Here is a 23,866-nt window from a genome sequence, read left to right on the forward strand (position 1 = left end):
TACAGTGATTTTGTAAACACTCTAGGACCCATGCTCTATTGAACTCTGTAGGTATCCCACTGTGAGGTCACAGAATTTACTTGGTAAGGTTCCACTAAGCCAGTGGTTCTCAAAGTGTGTTTGGGCTTGGATACCAGCATCAGCACCACCTGTTAGAGATGCAAATTCTTGGGTTTCACCCTAGATCCCCTGAATCAGAAACACTGGTGAAGGGCCTAGCGGTTTGTTTTAACACACTGCAGATGATTTCTGTCACGAGTTTGGGGACTATGCTGTTTGCAGATGCAGTGGTTGCTTATAAAACCTACTGTGTAATCCTGGGTCCAGCGGCTCTGTTTATGGGAAGTGGATTCTCTCTACCTACTGACAGGGCACACTGCACGCACTCTGATGACCTGTAAACACAGGGAATCCCACACAGAAAATGACACTATAAGAAAGCTTAAGTGTTAGAATTTAGACAAAGAACCGAAAAACTCTACCAAAAGAGATGAACCAATGAACCGGAGTTCATGGTTTGATCCACTCCTTCCCAGCCCTTACCTACCACCACTGAAGTCCACAATGGAGGAACAGTTGTAGGACAGCACTACAGACTGAGTGTTTGTGTCCACTCCCCGCCCTCGCCCCCGGCCAAGTTCGTATGTTGAACTCTAAAACCCAGTGTGAGTATTAGAGTAGAGTAGCCTTGGAGGCAAGGCTTCTGGAAAGCGATTAGGTCATGAAGGTTCCACCTTCACGGGTGGAATGGGGGTTAGTGTCTTTACAAAGAAGACTCAGAGGGCTCCCATGTCCCTTCCGCCATGTGAGGGCTGTCCACAAGCCAGGAAGTGGGTCCTCACTGGAGACCAACTGTGTCAGCACCTTGATCTTGGCCTTCCCAGCCTCCAGAATTGTTAGAAATAAATTTGTTGTTTATAAGCCGCTCAGGCTGTGGTATTCTGTTACAGCAGCCCAAACAGATTAAGATAGACAGGGGCGCCTGGGTGGCTCAGTCGTTAAGCGTCTGCCTTCGGCTCAGGTCATGATCCCGGGGTCCTGGGATCGAGCCCCGCATCGGGCTCCCTGCTCGGTGGGAAGCCTGCTTCTCCCTCTCCCTCTCACCCTGCTTGTGTTCCCTCTCTCACTATCTCTCTTTCTGTCAAGTAAATAAATAAAAATCTTAAAAAAAAAAAAAGATTAAGACAGACAGCTACCGCGCAGTCTGGCTTTTGGTTTCTTCATATCTCAGGATAGCAGTTAATGGTCTGTAAGGAGACAAGATGCTGACCTCACTAAGGATACTTATACTCCAAGTGGACTGCCGAGAGTCCTTTAAGAAGTACCCCTTCCCAAGAGCATTACCCTGGCCTGGCTCTATTCCAGAACTGGGACCCACACTTTCATTGTCCCACGTGTGGACTTAGGTTTTACTTCCCCCATCTCTCACAGAAGTCCTGCTTCTCCCCTGGGATAATCCATCCCTCCATTACCAATCCTGAAGTACCATGTCTGAAATCAGTCCAAATCAGATTCCTAGGAGATAAAAAAATTTTTTTATTTCACTACACATCTGTAGCATTCATATATCTTGGTCTGGGGCAGGGGAAGGAGAAATGTCCATAGTTTGTCTTAGCCCCAAAAGAGGGGTAAATAGTTAAGTCACCCTTCACTCCCAGTACAGACTCTCAGAAACTGAACTTCAGACATCAGGATATAATGGTAGGGCTCACCCTGCTCCAAAAAAGCTCAAATGGCCTGTTCCCAGGAAGGCAAGTCTTCTGCTCCTGTCTCCTGTGCACCCTTAGTACACAAAATCCTTTTGTCTGGCCAGGCATGTGCTGGTGAACCCCAGCAGAATGTATCCATGTCTTCATCTGTAGCAACTCTACTAGGCCTCTGACACCCCATTCTGGAGCATCCCTGAGGTCAGTCTCTGGAGGTACTGCTGGCGCAGAGAGGGCAACTGGGGATATAGCTCAAAGCCTTCTGGGAGGGCAGAATTAGGGAGCTTATAGTGGAGAAGGTGCCGCCGGAGAACCTGCAAAAAGGGAAGAAACTTTGTGAAGTAGGTACTGAGATCCTGTTGAGATCTCTGCCACCCCCAAGACCTATTTTACCCCCCTCCGGGATGTGCCCCATCCTACCTCATCTGCCAGCAGCCAAGTTTTCTGCAGCAGGCTCCTGCGGGCAGCCTTTACCTCATCCTAGAGGCAGAAGAGGGAGGGAGAGATGGCACTTGGGCCAAGGGCCAAGGGCTGACACCCATCACCGGCCTCATCCGACCCTCCTCTCTTGCCCAGCTGACCCAGAGGCAGCTCAGTCGCAGTCTCTCTTCCTCCCTCTGGAGATGGAGAAGTAACTTACTGAGCTCTTGGGGTCCTGGGAGAAGATGAAGCCGTTGACATGGGCCACGGCCACAGCATAGAGCACAGGGCACCAACGTGGACAGAGAGCACCCGTAACCAGGGCCCGGAAGTAGAGCTGAAGGAGGGCCAGGTTATCTTCAGGAGGCTCTGTATAGTAGTCCAAGGACACAGGCAACTGTGACAGGGGCAATGAGACATGCTGAGGGTGAGGGTGGGAATCTGTATCACAGGACAACAGGGTGGATGCTTGATGGTCACCTGAGCCAAACCGTGAGGGCAGAGATAAGGTCCTGGACAGACATCCATTTCTGTCTATCACAAGGACTGAGGTTAAAGACTAAAGAGCTGGGAAGCAAAGGAAACTGGGAAATTGGGAAATAGTAGTGAATTTCTACTGCCTACCACTACTTGTTTAATCTGCTTAAAATTAAAACTTTCAAAATATCACATTCAACTGCTCAATCATATTATGAAACCTTTCAGAAGTTCATTTTCTTTGGACCAGTTAACTCTCTAAAAAAAAAAAAAAAATCACTCTTAATTCCATGCAGAAATGATTACGAGAGGGGCACCTGGCTGGCTCAGTTGGTACAACATGCAACTCTTGATCTCGGGGTTGTGAGTTTGAGCCCCACACTGGATGCAGAGATTACTTTAAAAAATAAAAGAAAAGGGTGCCTGGGTGGCTCAGTTGGTTAAGCGACTGCCTTTGGCTCAGGTCATGATCCTGGAGTCCCAGGATCGAGTCCCACATCGGGCTCCCTGCTCGGCGGGGAGTCTGCTTCTCCCTCTGACCCTCCCCCCTCTCATGCTCTCTCTCTCTCTCAAATAAATAAATAAAATCTTTAAAAAAAACACTAAAACCTTTAAACAAAATAAAAAATAAATAAAAGAAAAAGAAAAAAATGATTATAAGAGAAAGAGATAGGGCGCCTGGGTGGCTCAGTTGGTTGGGCGACTGCCTTCGGCTCAGGTCATGATCCTGGAGTCCCGGGATTGAGTACCGCATCGGGCTCCCTGCTCAGCAGGGAGTCTGCTTCTCCCTCTGACCCTCCCCCCTCTCATGCTCTCTCTCTCTCTCTCATTCTCTCTCTCAAATAAATAAATAAAATCTTTAAAAAAAAACACAAAAAAAACCTTTAAAAAAAAAAAGAGAAAGAGATAAAGTTTATACCCAGTGGTGTTTATCATAGTGTTACTTCAAATAGCAGAAAATTAGAAACAATTGTCATGCCCACCAAGGGGTTCTGATAAAAGGATGCACCTACACAATGGATTATAATGTAATAAAAAATGTTAATTTCTTAGAATATTTAATGATTGGGAAATGCTTATTATGTAATGTTAAACGAAGAAAACATGCAGGGATCCCAATTTTATAAAAATATATATTTACATATAAAGACTAAAAAAAGATAAATCAAAATCAAAACAGTTACTGGGCAGTGGGATTATAGATGACCATAATGTTCTTTTTTTTTTTTTCTCCCAAAGATTTTATTTATTTGAGAGAGAGATAGAGCACGAGCAGGGGGAGGGGCAGAGGGAGAAGCAGACTCCCCACTGAGCAGGGAGCCCGATGTGGGGCTTGATCCCAGGGCCCAGAGATCATGACCTGAGCCGAAGGCAGATGCTTAACCGGCTGAGCCACCCAGGTGTCCCTGTTCTTTTGAATTCTTTTTTTTTTTAAAGATTTTATTTATTTATTCAGGAGAGACAGAGAGAGGCAGAGGGAGAAGCAGGCTCCCCGCTGAGCAGGGAGCCTAATTCAGAGCTCAATCCCAGGACCCCGGGATCATGACCTAAGCTGAAGGCGGATGCTTAACCATCTGAGACACCCAGGCGCCCTGTTCTTTTTAATTCTTAAAAATATTTTATATTGTCTCTTTAGTTCTTTATATAACTTATTTTATATACATGTTAAATGTATTTATTAAAACACTTAAGTTTACCAGAATAAGTTATAATGAAAATAAAAAACCAAACCTTAAAAAAGTTAATTCTCTACAGCTTATATGTTTAAAACCCTTTAGCCTGATTTTTGAGGCCCTCTAAGACTTTATTAGCCTTGTTTCCATTAAGTTCCTAAACTGAAATCTGGCTCCTCTGTCTTCCAACCCTGTTATATTCCTTCCTGCCTCTGAGCTTTTGCTGATGGTGCTCCACTAGGGACATTCTGTTCCTTCATCCTCAACATCAAATTCTACCCAACCTTCAGTGCCCAAGTCAATCCCTGCTTCTTCCCCAAAGCTTTCTCCTTACGGGAAGCCCACTTTGATCCTTCCCTTTCCTGAATCCTGGCCTAACATCTAAAATGTGAATAATTTAGAACTATATTGGTCTTTACTACATCTCTTATCTAGACTGTGGCACCGAGCAATGAGTTGTGGCTTGTTAATAATAACCAATACATACTGTATGCCAGATACCCTGTTAAACTCTTTTCAGGGATTCTCTTAATCTCCTCAAAATTCCCCAGAAGTAAAATTAGAAACCTGAGGCCCACCAAAGCTCCCCACTGCTCAGGACTGCCCCCCAGGCCCAGTACAGGAAGGCCATGGCAGGCTCTGCTGGGCTGAGAAAGTACCTGGGTAAGAGGCAGGCCCAGAGCTCGCAAGGCTCCCACATGCTCCCCGAAGAGGGTGAGGCGCAAAGTGACGCTGAACCGGCGCTGCAGGGGAAGGAGAACCAGGGCTCCAAAGAGGTGGTCCCCATAAGAGACAGCCTCAAAATGCTCCAGGAAGCTGGCATAGAGGTCAGGGAAAGATGCCAGGCCAGGAAGTGGGCAATCCAGCTTGAGGTCCGGCAGGACCTTAGGCTGGCAGAGCCGGGCCAGGAGGGCGGCCACCAGATGTCGTACTGGGGTCTCCCGGAACAGTTCGCTGTCCACCAGGAACACACACATGAGCCGTGCCAGGCGGGCGGCAGGAGGCACGGCCCAGAGGGCCTGGGGGCGCCAGCTCTCCAGGACTAGCACCCACTGCAGAGCCCGCAGAGCCGTGCCTACAGTGTCAGCAGGAGGGAGCCCCGAGGGAGCGTCTGAGGTCTGGTGGTAGAGACGGATCAGTGGCAGGAAAGGCCAGTCGGTGGGCAGCAGCGGCTCCTTAGGCACAGGGAGCAGCAGGCCTGGGACTCGCTGGAGCTCCCCTCGGTACAAGGCCTGTGAGGCCAGCAGGCTGGCTCGGGCCAGAGAGCAGTGGGTCAGGTAGCAGCTGCGGATGCTGGGGAGGTCCTGGCAGGCCTGAGCCAGCAGAATCCCTCGCCCACACCCTGAGTCCTTGCCGCTCCCTAAGGACAGCCGGTCAGAGAAGTCGGCTGCCTCCGGACCCCCTGATGCTCTTTCCCTGCAACAGAACCCAAAGGGCAAAAGTGAGCGCTCAAACCACAGCGCTCCGAACGCCATGCCGGCTCTCCAGGGCTTCCCAGGGGCCCCAGGTCCAGTCCTGCCCCTCCGTGTTCCCTAATCACTAGCTGCAGTCGGGAGGGTGGGCACCACAGTCTGCTGCTTAGGGCCAGGCTGACGGGGCTTCTCTGGGCCTGTTTCCTCACAGTAAAATGGGGATGATAATACAATCTCACAGTACAGAGGAAAAACAACAGAAATACTTAAGAAGCGGCCAGGTACAGAGTCAGCACTCGGTCCCTGCTAGCTGTTCCGTGTGTACAGCGAATTCATACGCCACTTCTTAGCCTGATGGTCACTCGGAAATCTCATTATTATAATTCTCTAGTGTGGTTATCTTCATCCCCGCTTTACTGATGAGAAATGGAAACTGTGACACGTAAAGCACGATCCATAGAAGAAAGCGGATTAAACCCAGGTCTCCTGGCTCCGAATTCAGGGCTCCTCCGTCAACAACCACAGCAGCCTCTCAAAGGGCTGAGCTGATGTCACCAACCCTGGACTCACGGGAGGAACTCCAGACGGAATACACAGCTCAGCAGTAGCTCATGGGCAAGGTGCTCACTTCCAGGCAACAGTCGGCCCAGCAGGGCCAAGACCATACTATGATGGAGGGCAGCGTTGATTGCCAGATCTGGCTGGACTGTTGCCTGTGAACAGAGAAGCGGGGGGTTGGGCGGGGGTGTGAGAGGGGACAGAGCAGAGAGATGTGGGGTTACGTGCAGAGAGGATAGCTGCACAGACCCTGGGCATGTCTAGAGCAGAGGAGCATGTGCATGGATTGCCGGAAGTAGCACGGGTTCCAAAAAGCTGGCGGGGGGGGGGATGGGGGGGGAAAGGACAGAGGTATGGGGGGCTGGGGTGTACCCACCGCTCTCTGGGCCAGGATGAGTGCCAGGTATTGCAGGTGGTACTCATGGCGCAAGGCCCACGCAGAGAAGGGTGTGAGGTATGGGGCAGCCACGGGAGCCAAACACTGGAGGAAGTAGTTCTGGAGTCCTGGCGCGGCCAGTACGGCAGCCAGCTGAACAAAAGCAAGCTTGTTCAGATCTAAAGGTGACTTTGATCTTTCCTGGGGTTCCTCAGGTGGCTGCCCCCTCCCCAGAGAAACTCACAGAAATGGGGGCTGGCAGGGAGACACCTCCCTTCCCCAAGTGGTACCTTTTGCTCTGACTCTTCCCATCTTGGCCCTCCATGCCCCCCCCACCCCCGCCTGACCCCTAACCAGGTGCCTAGGTCTCACCTGGTCACATAGCCCTTTGTGGATCCGAGCCAAGGTGTTGAAAAGAGAGAGAAGGGCAGTGAGGAATGGGAATGGTGAGGCTGAGCCAGCCAGACTGAGAGAGGGGTGGCCTCCTGTGCTGCCCAGTGACACGAGGCTGGGGAGAGCTTCAGGGGCCCGAACACAAAACTGCGGGTTGCAGAGAGGGGAGCAGCTCCTGGAGGCAGAATGAAGAAGCTGAGGGGGGCTCTGGCCTGATATGTGCCAGGCTGGAAAAGAGCTGCTTGGTCAGAGACCAAGGCCAGTAGGAACCTGGCTACGTAGACCAGCACCCACATTCCTCAGAGCCCTCAAGTGCTGCCTGCTAGGGATTCAGGTTTCCTCTGGCTGAGAGGTTCTACTCAGGATGGATGAGGGAGCTAGGCCTAGGAGTCCCAGAGGGAGAGAAACGGCCTCTTCCCTACTACCCCTACCCCCCAACCACAACCCCTCCCACCCCCCCCCAGAGTACATACCCAAGAGAATCCCACAGGCTGCTCAGAGTGGGTGTGCACAGCAAGGGTAGCAGCAGGCTCTCCGACAGGCGCTCCATATCCTGAAGCCAATCCCCTGGGCACAGGCTTGGCTGGAGAACCAAGGGGCTCACTGAGCTGACAGCCCAAGACACCCATTCTCCTAGACCCTGGGTCCCCAGGCCAAGCCTATTACTCTAAGAGCCCAAGAGTCAGGGTTTGGAGGCTTCTGCCTTCTGACCCTCTGGAGAGAGAAAAGACCCCGAGGTTGCCCCGTCACCCACTGTACTCAGAGCATGGAAGGCTCTGAGACAGAGCCGCTGCTTGGGGGTCTCTGGTCCCCACCAACACAGCTCCTTGGCAGCTCCAATGGATGTGAAGAGAGAAAAAGGAAGAAAGGTGGGAGGAATAAGGCGGAGAGTAGGAAAAAGTGGAATGGGGAAATAAGGGTGGAGAAGTGGAAACGGAGAGGGAGATAGAGGGTGGTGTGTGAAGAGGGAGGCAGGCACCCAGGGCACAGAGGAAGGCGGGCAGGCCACACTCACCTGCTGGCTCCAGGCTTGGTAGTATGCATCCAGGAAGAGCAGGCAGGCAGTGGGCACTGGGCTCAGGGCCTGCCACATCTCAGGTCTGGGCAGCAACTTCAAGGTCTGTCTTAGACAGGGCTCCACAAGAGGCTGGAGCCCGGACACCTGTGTCCAAGTGATCGAGGAAGGGGTGGCCGACACACTGGCCCCAGCAGCATCACTACAGGAGTGCCAGAACGGGTCACAGTGAAGGTCTGGCTGTCTCGACGCCCCCACAAGCTCTACCCACCCTCTCCCTCTGGAGGAGTGCTTCTGCCTGTTCCGGAGCTCAGAGCTACAACCCACCTGCTGGGCTCAGGCGCGGTGCTGCTGGCGGCCAGGGTCAGCTGGGCGAGGAGAGTGAGCAAGGAGGCTATCCGCTGCACCGACAGGGGCCGAGGGGGCTGGGTGCTGAGCTCCGCTGGCACAGCCTGCAGGGCCCGCATCAGCACTGGGTACAGCTCCCTGGGGAAGAACAGTTATTGTCTTTTGGAGACCCTGGACGTGGAGACGGAAGACACAAGGCAGGGCACTGCCCCAGGAATCTGCAGGCTGCTTAAGGAAGCTCAGGAGGGAGAGGCTCCAGGGCTGGGCACTCTTAGAAGGCTTCAGAGGGAAGGAAGGCTGGGGGCCGAAGGGAAAGAGGTAGACCTTCCAGGCCTCCTCCCAACAGGGGATTTAAATTGGATTTCAGCAAGCTGCTAAGGCTGTTGTGCACAGAATGTGGTTACCTCAGCTTTGTTCTACTATCCCACTGGCTAGTCCTGGCCCCCAGGCTTTCTTCATTCCTCCCAGAATCCTCTCCTCATTTTCAGCCTCCCTCTGAGCCGGACACCTTGAGCAAGGCTGGGTCATCAGATGAGGCCCGAGTGCAGAACTGGAGGGATCTACAAAGGAGCCTCCTCCCGTCTCTCCTCACCTGTAAAGGTCACCTCCCTGGCCATAGGAGGCAGCCACAGCCCACAGACGGAAGGCCTCAGTGCTCAGCGTCTCGGCTTCCTCTGGGGGCAAGGCCATTTCCTGGGGAGCCTCTGCTATAAAGCGGCACAGGTGGCTCCGGAGATCAAAGCTGCTCAACTGAGGGCAAGAGGGCAGAGTCTGGACATCCCATTCCCCTGGGGGCCCAAGTGGCCTCAGGTTCTCTTACTATGGCGATGGCCTCAACTCAGCCCGTTCCAGGCCCCTCTTGGGCCACGGGGTCTTAACTGTGGGCCAGGATGAAACTACCTCATCCATCCCTCCCTCCCTCCCCTCCTTCCTTTCAGCGAGCACTTGCTAGGCACCTTTTCTAGGGTGACTTGGCTATGGGTGATGGATGCCCATCTCTATGTGGCTCTTCTGGTCTGGGTCCAGGGAAGAGGGAGCCCTCCCTTCAGGTAACGAAAGCACAGTAGGCCTATAGGATACACCAGACTCCAGGTGACTAGGTTCCTGGCTGGTGGTTCCTGTTGCGTTTCAGAGCAACTGGATCAGAGATGAAGAGGAAGATGGCGTGAGCCAGTTACCCGGAGTCCAGAGGCCATGCTTAGACCCCAACCAGCCCGGTCATAAGGCCCTCATCCCTTGACCTTTGTCCTGCTCACCAGCCGGGCAGCAATATTCCTACCAGCCGAGGCCAGGACACGAAGTAGTTTCATGGCAGTGGCACAAGGCATTTTGTGTAGACTGGGGGCAGGCCCCGCCCCTATGGGGGACCAGCTAGTGGGCAGGAACTCTCGAACCACGGTCTCTATTAGCCGAGGGCACTCCAGGACCTGTGGGGGACAGGAAGAAAAGGGAGGCAGGGAGGCTGAGGGTCAGGCCCAGGCTCAGCTAGGCTCTTTGCCCAGTCCTTGTCTCCTTCTCTTCTCTTTCTCACCCTTGTGGCTGACTCCAGGGAATGCCGGGCCAGACGGATGAGCACAGCCAGGATGTCCAGGACCACAGAAGGTGCGGGGCAGGTCACCTCTAGCACGTAGCGCAGCCGAGGCAGCAGGTTGGTAGCCAGAAGCCCCTGGTGATCAGAGAGATAAACCCAGTGCAAAACGCAGCTGGGCCCCCAGCCTTGATGACCCTTCTTGCCTAAGATGTGCTTGCCTATGGGGGCACTGAGGTGGTGCAGTAGGTTGAGCATCCGACTCTTGATTTTGGCTCAGGTCATGATCTCAGGGTTGTGGGATCGAGCCCCACATCGGGCTCTGCCCTGGGCATGGAATCTGCTTGGATTCTCTCTCTCTCTCGCTCTGTACCACCCCCCCCGCCGACCCCAAAAAGATGTGCTTGCCCTCAAGGTCGTGGGACAGGTGCAGCTGCCCCAGCATCTTTACCTTGATGACGTCATGTCGAGCCAGGTCAGATGGAGGCTGGCTTCCTTCCTCAGGGCTCTTCCTTTTTGCTTTCTCTGCTGGAAGTTCTTCATCTTCCTCCTCATCGTCCTCCTTGTCTTCCTGGCTGGGCATCAGAGGGAACACCAAAGCTCCATGGTACCAGGAGAAGGTGCTGTCGAGGAGCTCCTGCCATAGGGAAGAGAAGGGTGGGAAGAAGAGGAAGGAGTCAGGCCCGGAAAGAGGGCCCAGGAGTAGTCAGCAGAAACCTCACACCAAGAATAGAAAGGCAAGGCTGCTGGGCTTTGGGGCTCTTAGGAGAGAAGACAGTGACACTGCCATCCCGTTCTCTGCTCTGCTTGGCAAAGCCTTTGCAGGGAGGGTGTGCCCAGCAGCAGGGGCAGGGACCCTGATGCCTCAAAGCCCCATTGCTATCCCTGCGTACCTCATCTCCAGGAGCCACCAGCAGAGCCCGAAGAGCCCGGACGGCAGCTGCGATGACCCCATCCACTCTGTCATCCAGGGAGAAGCGCAGCAGGAAGAGGAAACCAGCATCCAAAAGGAGGCGCAAGACACTGCCCACTAGCCGGTCCCCAAACTCACCAGCCTGGGCCTTGGGGGCAGGGGAAAACCTTGCTGGAGTTGTTGAAGTTACAAAGTCTCTGTCCTAAACCCTTCACTTGCCCACCTATGACCCTGGGTTTGTCCCATTCCCAGTCTGCCCCAGAGAGAGCTGCTGTATGGGCTCCTGGGCTCGAACGAAAAGGACAGGAGGTGGGGAAGTCCAAGGTTGGGGTCGGAGAGGGTGAGGCATGGGGGCAGGCAGTCCACTCACCCTGCCGATGACCTGGGCCAACACGTGCAGGGCTAATGCTCTCTGCTGGGACACCTGGCTGCGCGTCAGGTGGAAGAGCTCCTGCAGGGAGTACCCTGCTCTCTGGGGCAGGGACAAGATGTCAGAAGGAGCCAACACACAGGGCAGCACCCCCCAACTAATACACAGAAACCCCTATATTCTAGGCACTGAGTTAGCTGTCAAGGGGAAGACAAAGTTAAGTAAGTAATATCTTTTGCCTCTTTTTTTCTTTTTTTTTTAAGATTTTATTTATTTGACAGAGAGAGACAGCGAGAGAGGGAACGCAAGCAGGGGGAGTGGGAGAGGGAGAAGCAGGCTTCCCACTGAGCAGGGAGCCCGATGTGGGGCTCGATCCCAGGACCCTGGGATCATGACCTGAGCCAAAGGCAGACGCTTAACGACTGAGCCACCCAGGCGCCCCTCTCTTGCCTCTTCTCTCCATAGATGGATCCTCAAACTGGTAAAGAAGGTAAGATTTGCACACAAGTAACCACGGCATAAAGCAGAAAGGGAGGAATGCAGTAATCCGTGTTTAACTTGCAACAAGAGAATAGGAGAGAGAGAAAAGGGGGATATGGAAAAGTAATGTGGTCTCAGCAGGTGGGTGGAGCTTCCATGGCCTGGAGGTCCTTGATCGCACGCTGTATGTGAGGAGGGAGAGCACCACAGTGGTGTTGCAGGGGTGAGAATGCAGAGCTCTAGGGTCAGCAGGGAAAGACTGCTGAAGGACTGTCTTGCCAGGCTAAGCAGCCATGACGATTCTGTGAGCAGAAGGGAGCCAGGAAACTTTCCAAGGCAAGGCAAGGCATGGCCTGGGCTGGGCCAGAGGGAATCAGTATGGCAGTCCCATGATGGATGGATGGGAAGACATGGCGACTGAACAAAGAGGGAGCAAGCCTCTTCTCGAGAAAGTACCAGGGGAGGTGACAGACGTAAAACTGGCAAGTTCAGGCAACTGACTGGAATGCGAAGGAATGAGGAGAAACATTTTGAGCCTAAGAACCTATGGACAGCAAGGCCATGAAATGGAATAGGCTACACAGAAGGTCCAAGGTAACTGACCAGAGGTCCTCTTCCATATGGTTGATAAAAGCACTTGCTGAGAGCTGCCCAGTCCTCCCTAGGCCCCATGCCTCACCTCTGCCTCTTCTCCATGGTGGTGCAGGCCCAGATGGGTGGGCAGGTCCACATCGGGGGCCAGTAGCTCTCCCTGAAGATTAAATCGGGCCTGCATCCTCTAATGGGAAGAGAAAAAAAGACTATAGGCTGGGGACATGGCAACTTCCCTATACGCACTCCTCGCCTTTCATCCCAGACCTCGGTCCTGATTCTACCCGGGAGTGGAAATGGAACTCCCTTGACCCCAGGGGCCAGGCAGGCTGATGAGGAGAGGAGGAGTGCAAAGGAGAAATGTTCCTCAAGCTCCAGGGAAGAAAAGGGCCCGAGTTCGGGTGCAAGAGCATGGGGGAGAGAGGGCAAGGGGACATGGAGAAGTGATGTGGCCTCAGAGCTTCCACGGCCACTCCCAGCCTGCTCCACCCCTTGCAGGCCAGTTGGCCCTCCTTACCTCCTGCGTCCGCTGCCTCCGGAGCGGAGGCAGATCCTGGGTCCAGTGGAGCTTCTCCAGCTCCACGGTGTCCATGTGCACCCATTCTTTGTGGGGGGTCACAGGCAGTGCCAGAGCTAGGAAGATGGAAGCAGAACAGTATTCCCTAAGGAGCTCAGCTCACTGATACCTGGGGTCCCAGCCATTACCCCGCAGCTGCCACATCTACCTCTGCCCAAGGCTCTGGCAGCCTCTGCCTTTAGTTAGACTTAGGTGGCACAGCCCAGGGGCTGGACTCCTGGGAACTGGGCGGATAGCTCAGATACGGCAGAACACACCTAGTCCTGGGCTCTAGCCCGCTGCTGACCCCACGTACTTGCTGGGAGGGGCAAGAGAAAGAGCAGAAGGTAAAGAAGAGGAGAGAGAAGGAGCAGAGGAGGAAGGGAGGACCATAGGTATCAGGGAAAACACAGTTCTCCACTGCCTAGTACTGACCTTCTAAAGAAGCAGGGGAGTGGGGCAATGAAGGGCAGCGATCCTGCTTCTGCGGGGCAAGATACAGAAACACACCTCTGGAACATTCTCCTCCTTCTCCCTCAACCCCCACCTGACCTGCTCAGCTGGCCTGGAGCTCCCTGAGGGGCAGGAGGTTCCTGGCTTTCATAATCCAATTTCTTCTTTTGTGAATTACTAATAAAATAATCCAGGTCCTGGGAAATGAGTGCTCCCACTGGCCTCTCTGCTTTAGGTCTGGCATGTTTGTTAAGACCTGCATCAGCCTCTTCTTCCATCGCCCTGGCCCTGCCATCTCCCCCGCAACATGGATAGCAAAAGGCAGAAAACTGTGGGGTGGACGGAGCCAGAGCTGGGGCAGCTCGTGTAAAGGCAGGGTGGAGATGATCTGCTGGGGGAGGGTCCAGCCGTCACGCCCTGCTGCCACTTCCCAGGAGAGAGGGACAAGGAGCAGGAACAGGACAAGAAAACAGGAAGCATACGTAGAAAGAACATACACATCAGCAAATGAAGACTGACGTTAGATGTCCAAGGACAGAGAAGATTCTCTCGTTTTCCATCCGCCAGGCCTAGGAGAAGGGTTACTTTCCTCCACTTCTATTCCCCCAAAGATGTCCCCCTTCCTCCAAACCTGGGGCTCCTGGATCCAGATCATCTTCCTGTCTGGGCTCCCTCGCAGAAGTTGGCACAAGGGGTTTGTCTCCAGTGACCTCAGCAGAGTGTCCTCCTGGTCTCTGCTGCTCTGTGGCCTTCTCTGCTGCTTGCTCATGGGTGCGGTTGGGAGACGTCAAGAAGGCGACCACGTTGGGATCTAGAGAGGATGGAAGGGAGAGCAGGTGGTGGCAGATCCTCGCCGGCTCGTGTGGACCTGACACCTGCCGAATACTGCCTATCTACTGGTGCCCCAGCCAGGACAAGCCCCTTCCCACCCCTGGCCTGAGCCCCCTGGGCACTCCTGGGGCCTCAATGACCCACACCTGTCACTGGGGCCTGCCCACCCACCCTTCTCTCCATCCTTCACAGTCCCCTGGCCCACCCAGGTTCCTGACCATCCCTGTGCTTGGCTTCAGGTTAGAGGCCCAAAGGAAGTGACTGTGGAATAAATGAATGAATGTCGACTAGAGCCAAAGAGAAGGCATTTAGGGGAACAATTTCTTTCACTTTCAGCTAATTTATTTACGCACAAATATTTACTAGAACCTAACCTAAGTACTCTCTATGAAGGTGCCAGGTACAGAATTTTGGACAAGACTGACTCGGCTCGGTGCTGCTGTCGTGGTGAACGGAAACCAGGAAGGAGGTACGGCACGGCAGAGCATCGCACACAGAGCATTGCCACAGCCGTACCAGAGAGGGCACAGCCGTGATACAACGCACGTTACCCTGGAGTAGTACGGTACACACAACAGAGTGGTTGAAAGCAGGGCCTGGCAGACCCAAGAGACCTGGGTTTACATCTCATCCATGTTCCTTACCAGCCCTATGACCCGGGGGAGAGTTTCAAGTTGTGAGACTCAGGTTTTTTTCCTAAGTAAATGAAGCTAGTACTACCTACCTTACAGGAACTGTCTGCGGACAGAATTAAATAACGCATTCAACAACCCAGCCAAAGGCCTGGCCCTTGCAGGAAGCCTTCAGCAGTAAGTGGCTGCCCCTTCCGAGCCCAATCCCGGCAGGAAGGCCCAGCGTGCCATACCGAGCTGAGCCAGCAACCGCTGCTGCTCCCGCAGGATCTCGTCAGGAGCCATGGCTTGCAGTTTTGCTACGTTCTCTTCATGGATGGTCCGGGCTTCCTGCTCAGCATCCTGGCTCCTGAGCCCCTTCCCTGTGACCAGATGGGGTCCCTGGAAGCCGCGGCTGCCCCACGGAAGCTGGCAGCCCTGCTCCCGAGGTGTGAGTGCCTCACAGGACACAGTCCCTGGAAGAAGTGTATCATCAGTTTCATGGCCTTGCCCCAGCCGGGCCTTCTGGCCCTCGTCCCTAATCCCATTAGCCCTGGAGACAGATGGAGGACCCAGAGATTTCCCGGGCACAGAGTGGAGACACCCCTTTATCCCTCCGTAACACAAACACAGGTTGGATTGGGTAGAGATCTCTCCACTCATTTTGCCCCTTTCTGAGGGATGTTAGGGAAACATCCTACTTTCTGACTCTTCTCTTGGATCTCCATGTAGCTGTCTGCTTCCAGAAGACTTCCCCCTGCTCTTCTGCTAATAATTTGCATCATTAAAGGAATCTTGGTCTACATCTTTATTTTACAGTCTCTGATAAATACCTCTGTCTCCTCCTTCCTCCTAGGATCGAATAATGGCCAGCATTCTCCCTGCACCTAAGACCCAGATGTAGACGCAAGCCACCCATACTCAATACTGTAAGTGGGGATAAGGGACAGCTTTCTCTTTAGATGGCTCAAATGCCATCTAAATATGCCTTCCTGTCTGATGCAGGGAAGACATACACCCCAAGGTGACTCTAAAAGGCCAAGCCCAAGTCTCTTCAACCCCAGTTTACCTTCTGGTGGATCCAGGGTAGACACAGCTTCTCTAACTGGTGGGACCCTGGCTTCAGACGCTCTCTTTGCTGCAATTTCTTGGGCAAAGATGCTTCTCTTACCAGACATTGCAGACTTCCCCTATGGGGCAAAAAGAAAACTCAGGTGACGGATGCTCACTACCCCATTTTCCTCTCAACCTCTTCACACTAAGGCCACTGGAACAAAGAGATAAAAGGGACTTGCTTAATCTCCAAGGGTCACAACCCTAGTCCTCAGAAAAAGCAGGGCTCTATAGGAGGACAGGTCTTGAAGTCTGACAAACTTGGGTTGGATTTCTGGTTCTTCTATTAGATGTGTGACATTGGACAAGTTACTTATCTTTTCAGCGTCTCAGTTTCCTCAACTGAAAAATGGGGATGATGATACCTACCTTACACGGTTGTTATGAGGATTAAGTAATGTGTGTAAAGTGCTTAGCATGGTGCTGCCTTAACAAGAAAATTGCTTAACATTATTCAGATTATCTGCCTGAGGAAGATGCACTATGAGGCTCACCTAATGTCTCCTAAGTACCATCTAAGCACCTTGCCTACCTGTCTCTCCTGTGAGCGATGGAACACAGGAGGGAAAGCAACCCCACTGGGCACAGGCAGATTCACTGCCACTGAACTTGTATCTCGTTCCTGCAGCAACAAAGCACAAAGTAGTGAAGATACTGAGATCTCCCCAGACTGGGCACTATCCCACTAACCCCAATTCTGTACAACTAGAATCTCTCTCTAGAGAGTTCTGAATCCACGTTGCTTCTTTGGGCACAGTGATTCTAAAGCAGCCCCAAACTGACTGCAGGGGGTTAAAGTCCCACCTTTCTGGAATCAACCTCTACTCATACGGCTCACCACTCCCACCCACTATCCTTGCTGCCCCAGGATGCCGCATCCCACTCAACCAGGGTGAGACGCACAATAATCTTAGTCAAGACGGCAGTGATGTGCTGATCGTGCCTGTTCAGCCTCTCTTCGGGGTCTTCATGTTCAGGCAGGGGGCAGCCGGGGCTGGGTCTAGCTCTCTTTGGGGGAGCAGGAACTAAAGCCGGGGGCGAATCTGGGAGATCTGAGAAAGAAAAAAACCCGGATGTGAGGATACTCATTCCTTCCCAGGAAGAGACTGAGGGCAGGAGGAAACCAAAGAGAGAAAGGCAGCTGCTGTGGGGCCCTGGCTCAAGCTGTGTCACCTTGGGCAAGATATTTAACCTCTGCGAACCTCAGTTTCTTCATATGTAAAATGGGGCTGCAGGAACAGAGACTATGCAGGGTCTGAAATAATGATGGGGGAAAATCCAGCCACATTAGGAAGAGGGAGAGGACGCTGAGGCCATACCCTCTCTCCTTCTCAGCCTCACACCCACAGCCACTCACTGTCCAGTGTCACCACATCCCGACGATCCTGCAGCAGAGGCTGGTCTGGGTTAGGGTTGCCACCTCCCCTATTTCCTTTCTTCACCAGTTGTACTGCTGGAGCTGCACCAGTTGCAAGAAACTGACTCTGGAAGCGCAGCAGGTCCACCTCCGACTCCCCTGGCTTTGGTCTCGACAGCATCTCGACACTCCAGCTGCCTCTCTTGTGCAATTTTTTCCAGCACTGCTTTGGTGTGGGGATTCCCTCTCATTCAACCCTACAAACAATAAAGCTGTTGGGCCCTCTGCAAGTGAACCCTGATTCTCTTTATTGTGCATCAGAAAAGACACTTCTGGGGCGCCTGGGTGGCTCAGTCGTTAAGCATCTGCCTTCGGCTCAGGTTGTCATCCCTGCATCGGGCTCCCTGCTCGGCGGGAAGCCTGCTTCTCTCTCTCCCACTTCCCCTGCTTGTGTTCCCTCTCTTGCTGTCTCTCTGTCAAATAAATAAATAAAATCTTAAAAAAAAAGACACTTCCTAGGTTCACATCAAGTCATTCTTTCTCATTCATACCTTATTGCCATTCCCTCCCTATTTAGGCCTCCTTGATGTCATCAGCCTAATAATATTTACTGCCAACTGAAAATTGTTTACAATGTGTGGATGATAAAAAGTCTCAGGAACAACTGTAGGGAATCTAAGAAAAATAACATCAGGAGCCAGGCGGATAGGGAGTAATGATTCTGTATCAAACTGGAGAGAATATGCCTGGCCTAAAGGTGTTCAAATTATTAAAAACAAAAAACAAAAAAACCTTGGGCTTACAAAAGATCAACATATAAAAATCATCTGTATTTCTATACACTAGCAAAAAGAACAATCAGAAAATGAAATTAAGAAAACAATGTCACTTACAATCGCATCAAAAAGAGCAAAACACTTAGGATTAAATTTCACCAAAGAAGTACAAGACTTGTACACTGTCGGGCCGGACAACTGCCCCTAGGGTTCTGCCGTCGCGGACATTTTGGACCACCCGATTCAACAGAGAAATCACCGAGTCTCAGCTTATGCAGCCTGCGGATGGAGGGCCGTGGCCGGGATATCCACACCGAAAAGGCCGCGGCCACTCCAATGTAGAGCAAAGACGCTCGGGGAGGCTCCCACAAAGGAACTGGATATCCTGTACCAGAGCCCTCCGCCGGGGAACCCTGAGGTCCGTTCCTCCTGCGTAACCCCTTACTTACCTTAGGACCGCCCGGGCGCCGCCATCTTGCCCCGCAAGGGCCGCGCTTCCGCCGCCACCAGATTCGAGCTTCCGCCCCGCAGCCCAGCCCCGCCTCTCCCTGGTCTGGCTCCACCCCCTCTGGGGTTTGCCGGCTTGGCGCCAGGACACACACCCCCTTTTAAAAAAAAGTTTATTTATTTAAGTAATTTCGACGTCCTATGTGGGGCCTAGCTCCACCCCGAGATGGAGAGTCAGGTGCTCTTCCGACTGAGCCAGCCAGGTGCCCCTGCGCTCGGAACCCTTGAGCGCGAATATACTCGGCTAGCCCTGCCCTACCCCACCACGTAAGCTCTATGCTGGCACTCAAGACACTCATCCTTCGGATGTGCAGCAGGCATGATGAGGCCCTTCTGCACATACGACACCCGTGACAGAGGCAGTGTAGTTCAGACAACCCCTCTGCATTCACCAGCCCCGATAATCACATCCTAAACCCAGCACCCAAGCTCGTGGGCAGCACCCAGACACCAGCACACACCAAGATGACCTCCCCACTGCGTTTATGGGTGAGCAAGAAGGTAAGCATGTAAAAGGAAAGGCGAGGCTTAAGGGAAGAAACTCTGTAGGAATGGCAGTGGTGAGAAGAGAGAAGAAAACAGCCTCATTGCCCACAGGGTGATCCCCTTCATGAGCATCCCGCCTTTGTTCATGCAAGTGTCTCTTCTTGGAAATCCTCCCTTTCTTCTCTCCCACCCCCTACCCCCAAAGTCTTTCTCTTCCTTTAAGGCCTAGCTAGAGTGAACTCTAAAACCTCTGCCAACCAGGCCTATTCACTGAACTTTCCTTGGAATACTCCATTGTACCACTTGTGTGGCTTGTTGGGGATGCACTGCCAATTATCAACTATCACTGGTCACCTTTTCACAAGCATATGTGCTGTTCTCTTGCATAGACTGTGAGTTCCTTGGGGGCACCAGGCCTTCTTTTTTGCATCTGTAGTGCTCAGCACCCAGCATATTGCCATAAATTTAGGACTTTAGCAAATCATTGCTTCACTGAAGGCCATCTTAGGGCAGCCAGTGTTAGTCCATTGGTTCTCAAACTTTAGCAGGCATCAGAATCACCTTAAGGGCTTGGTAAAACAGATTACTGGGCCTCACCCTCAAAAGTTTCTGATTCAGTAGGTCTTGGACAGGATCCAAGAATTTGCATTTCTAACAAGTTTCCAGGTATTCTATACGATCCTTCTTTAGTTCTCTTGGTCTCAACTGCAGCAGTAAATTTCAGCTACTAGGTTTTAGCCATCCTTGGGGTCCAAAATAGTACTGGACCTGGTCAGAAGTTATGGGAAGTGAGGGAGGGGAACTGGAGCTAGAAATGCTGGAAGAATGATAGTAGAAAATCATTGTTTGTAACCACTAATGAAATAATCACTCCAGGCAATGATTGTCAATGACTGATAAAACTATTAGGTGAAAGGTTGATGAGGATTTTATGTATAATGGATCAGGTTGCCAATTTATGAACATCACTAAAAGTGAGACCACTGGACATAATGTGCTCCTGATTTGATGCAACTGGAAGTTATAAAACACTTCCCAAGAAACCTTCATGCCAAAAAAACTGAACTTGAATCTAGTGAAGGATCTAGATCTAACTACCAGTCTACGGGAAATATGGGTGGTAGAGGAACATGTTAAATAACACAAGGATACAATTAACCAAACCCAAATTGTGGAAAATTCTACAAATGACCCAGTTTCTTCTATAAATTTCATGTTCCAGAGAGAAGGGGGACCTTTTATAGATTTACAAATACAAAGATTACAATTAAATATATGGTCCTTGTTTGGATCTTCGTTCAAACAAGCCTAATGTAAGAAGATGTTTTTTTGAGACTGTTGGGGAAAACTAAACACAAACTGGATTTTATAATAAGGATTTTTTTTTAATTATTGGTTATGGATGTGGGGTTTTTTTTTGAAAAATAAACTTTATTTTGGATTAGTTTTAAGATTTTATTTATTTATTTAAGATTTAATTTATTTATTTGTGAGAAAGAGAGCAGGAGCCAGGGGGAGGGGCAGAGGGAGGGAGAGGGAGAAGCCGACTCCTCTCTGAGCAAGGAGCCCAGTGCAGGGTTTGATCCAGGACCCTGTGATCATGACCTGAGCCTAAGGCAGACACTTAACTGACTAAACCACCCAGGTGTACCATTTGTTTTGGTAAAGTTTATTGAATGATAGAATACAAAGCTCCTGAAAAGGGAGGGGACCTGAGAGGGTTGCCCTTGCCCCCCATTTAAAAAAAAAAAAGTTTGAGTAATCTCGACATCCAAAGTGAGGCTTGAACCCACAACCCTGAGATCAAGAGTCACATACTCTTCCACTGAACCAGCCAGGCACGCCCCTCCCATTTTTTTTTTAAAGTAAGCTCTATGCCTGATGTGGGGCTTGAACTCAGGACTTCGAGATCAAGAATCACGTGCTCGGGCGCCTGGGTGGCTCAGTTCGTTAAGCGACTGCCTTCAGCTCAGGTCATGATCCTGGAGACCCGGAATCGAGTCCCGCATCAGGCTCCCTGCTCAGCGGGGAGTCTGCTTCTCCCTCTAACCCTCCCCCCTTTCATGTGCTCTCTCTCTCATTCTCTCTCTCAAATAAATAAATAAAATCTTAAAAAAAAAAAAATCACATGCTCAACTTACTGAGCCAGCCAGGTGCCCCAGTTTCCCTTGTTTTTAACATTTAACATTAACATGGTACATTTGTTAGAATTAATGATTGTCCCATTTTTTGGTGTTTTCCCAGACATTTAATTTTTTAAAATTTTATTTATTTATTAATGTGTATGTGTGTGAGAGAGAGATAAAAAGAGAGGGATAGCACAGAGGGAGAGTGAGAGGGAGAAGCAGACTCCCTGCTGAGCAGGGAGCCCGATGGGGGACTCAATCTCAGGACCCTGGGATCATGACCCGAGCCGAAGGCAGTTGCTTAACCGGCTGAGCCACCCAGGCGCCCCATAATAAAAATTTTTTAGGGGCAGCTGAATCGATTAAGCATCCAACTCTTGATCTCGGCTCAGGTCTTGATCTCAGGGTCGTGAGTTCAAGCTCCACATTGGGCTCCACACCCAGTGTGGAGTCTACTTAAAAAAAAAAAATTTTTTTTTAAATAGAACCAGAGGGGCGCCTGGGTGGCTTAGTCAGTTAAACGGCTGCCTTCGGCTCGGGTCATGATCTCGGGGTCCTGGGATCGAGCCCCACATTGGGCTCCTCGCTCAGCTCTGGAAAGCCTGCTTCTCCCTCTCCCTCTGCCTGCCTCTCTGCCTACTTGTGCTCTCTATCTCTCTGTCAAATAAATAAATAAAATCTTTAAAAAAAGATAAATAAATAAATAAAAATAGAACCAGAAAAGCATCACTTGCCAGCTGTAAAAAGGGTCAAAAAGAGAAACACAGACAGCTAGATATAGGGCATTCAAACAAATATACTCACACTCACACATATATATTTCCTTCGTCAGCTGACAAGGGCCCTTTACTCACACATGGAACGCTTCCTTTCAGGGCCATCCCTAGGTGAAATTTTGAAGAGGACAGTTTTTTTCTTTCATATGCTTAGACCCATGTGCTGTTTCAGAAACCCCAAACTTATTGCTGTCTTCTGACCTCCTAAGTTTGCTTTTGGGGAAAAAGTCTGACCATTTGAAAGTCCCTTTGTGACTGTACATCGAAGTTTAATCTCTTCTAGGGATTTACCTTTCTGTTTTGTCTTCACTTGGGCAAGGCGTGGCATTGTTTGGGAATTCAGGCAAGGGGTGTTTGGCAGGCACAGGGGCCATCCCCAGCGCCCCTGGCATCACACCTGCAGGCAGTTTTCCTCCAAGCCCTGAAGGAGTGGACCCCCTGCTTTCTCTAAGGTGATGGGGAGCACAGTCTGCGGCCTGCCCATTTTGGAAGTGGCATTTCCCAACTCACCTCTTGAACCAGTAGTTCAGAAAGAATGGATCCTTGCTCACAGGGCAGCAAGACTACCTTGATCCCATGGCTCACCTTGGTTCTTTCTTGGTCCATACACCCTCTTCCTTGAATGGAGAGGATGGGAGGAGAAGGTCCTAACTCTGACAAAGCTTAAGCAGCTGCTTCCTGAGACTGATGGAAGTTGCCATCAAGGGATTCTGGTACTATGGGCCGATGCTTTTTGTTTGTTTGTTTTGGAGAGAGGGGGAGGGGCAGAGGGCGAGGGAGAGAGAATCTCAAGCAGGCTCCGTGCTCAGCGCGAGCCTGCTGTGGGCCTTGAGGCTGGATCTCACAACCCTGAGATCATGACCTGAGCTGGAAATCGAGAGTCAGACGCTTAATTGTGCCGCCCAGCTGCCCCAGACAGATGGTTTTTATTTCCAGGTTTGTCTGTGTCTTCTCTCTATCCCTGGCCTCCTTGGGCAGTCCTGGATCATAAAAGGCAGAGTGGGCAGATACTTACTTCACCCAAGTAAGGAGATGCCAGGGCCCAACCTAGCTCCATCCATAATAAGGGGCTGCTGCTGGCCCTTCCTTTCCCTTGTGGTCCCTTCTTACTCCCCTGGAGTAGATCATAGCTGGCTCTGGTTCTGTTCTGAGGACAGGAACTCCTGGGACAGCTGCTCCTGCATTATGTCAAATACATTTCCTGTTGATTTGATTAGTTCCCATCGAAGCAATGCATTTATGAAAGAAAGGGAGATTTTGCAGGCATGTATTTGCACAGGTGGCCAACCTCCTTCAGTCTCACACACACACACACACACACACACACACACACACACACACTTTCTCCCCATCCACCCACAAAGTGTCAGTCACATTTAGAGTTTGCACAAATGCACACCCTCCCTCACACATCACAATGCACACCCTCTCACCCACCTACACACTTCTTCCACAGAATCATACCTGCTCACATACCTTAAAGCACGTTCCTATACCATGCGGAGAAAGAAAGAGATAGGTAAAAATTTGTTGCTAGGGCTCAGGAAGGTAAGCACTCTATGTGGGAGCTAGAAAGTCAGAAGACCTGGACCCAGAAATAGTTAGAAATACTAAGAATTGAGAAGGATTCAAAAGCAGGGGTAGAGAAAGCAGAGACTCAGAGCTCCTTGGCCCCACCAGGAAAGCGTGCTGCCCCAGGGCAACAGTGATGTGCCTGAGGCCTGCAGCCGAGAGAAGAATTTGTCTAGGCTGTGAGTGCAGAAGGCGGTGGCATCCCCAACATGTCCAAGAAGCCCATTTGGACTGGTAGCTAAGGGTCGTCCTCAGTCTGGGATTCCCTGTCAGAGTTCAGGAAACAATGGAGGAAATGAGGGGAGAAAAGGAAGTGGAAGGTTGGGTTTGGACTCCGGGTTCAATATCCTTTAGAAGAGGGTCTTTCCAATGTCAACCAGAGTCAATAGGAGGAGGCTTTCTTTCACTGGAAACTTGAAGTCCCCTGGAGAGAGGAGAGATG

At 51.4% G+C, this 23,866-nt stretch overlaps 1 protein-coding gene across 2 annotated transcripts; it reads right to left on the bottom strand.

Annotated features, from left to right (window-relative positions):
* Positions 1–1,512: 1,512 nt before the first annotated feature.
* Positions 1,513–18,477, bottom strand: RPAP1 (RNA polymerase II associated protein 1). Of its 2 annotated transcripts, none has more exons than XM_028096076.2 (25): positions 18,407–18,477; positions 17,182–17,438; positions 16,728–16,876; positions 16,357–16,446; positions 15,781–15,901; positions 14,966–15,187; positions 13,901–14,080; positions 12,778–12,893; positions 12,349–12,447; positions 11,190–11,291; positions 10,800–10,967; positions 10,358–10,543; positions 9,910–10,044; positions 9,635–9,805; positions 8,971–9,128; positions 8,358–8,516; positions 8,031–8,232; positions 7,489–7,598; positions 6,995–7,190; positions 6,623–6,775; positions 6,259–6,401; positions 4,936–5,692; positions 2,347–2,523; positions 2,127–2,186; positions 1,513–2,020 (listed from the first exon to the last, which is right to left on the bottom strand). In XM_028096076.2, exons 2-25 carry the CDS (start codon positions 17,360–17,362, stop codon positions 1,871–1,873), a joined length of 4,185 nt encoding a protein of 1,394 aa, XP_027951877.2. In that variant the 5' UTR covers positions 17,363–17,438; positions 18,407–18,477; the 3' UTR covers positions 1,513–1,870. The 2 variants fall into 2 exon arrangements, 1 of the variants encoding a protein (XP_027951877.2); XR_003607866.2 differs by having other exon boundaries at positions 1,972–2,020; positions 2,347–2,495.
* Between the last annotated feature and the right edge of the window lie 5,389 nt (positions 18,478–23,866).

The sequence above is a fragment of the Eumetopias jubatus genome, unplaced genomic scaffold (assembly GCF_037043125.1).
Source record: "Eumetopias jubatus isolate StellerSeaLion01/CBP00866 unplaced genomic scaffold, mEumJub1_p1.0 scaffold_7, whole genome shotgun sequence".
Classification (NCBI taxonomy): Eukaryota; Metazoa; Chordata; class Mammalia; order Carnivora; family Otariidae; genus Eumetopias; species Eumetopias jubatus.

Coding starts and splice junctions, on each gene's coding strand:
- RPAP1 (XM_028096076.2), bottom strand. CDS start 17,362: ATGCTGTCGAGACCAAAGCCAGGGGAGTCGGAGGTGGACCTGCTGCGC. Junction 12,894..13,900: donor TCTGGATCCAGGAGCCCCAG/GTTTGGAGGAAG, acceptor CCATCTTCCTAG/CTCTGGCACTGCCTGTGACC. Junction 8,517..8,970: donor CAGGGAGGTGACCTTTACAG/GTGAGGAGAGAC, acceptor GTTCTTCCCCAG/GGAGCTGTACCCAGTGCTGA.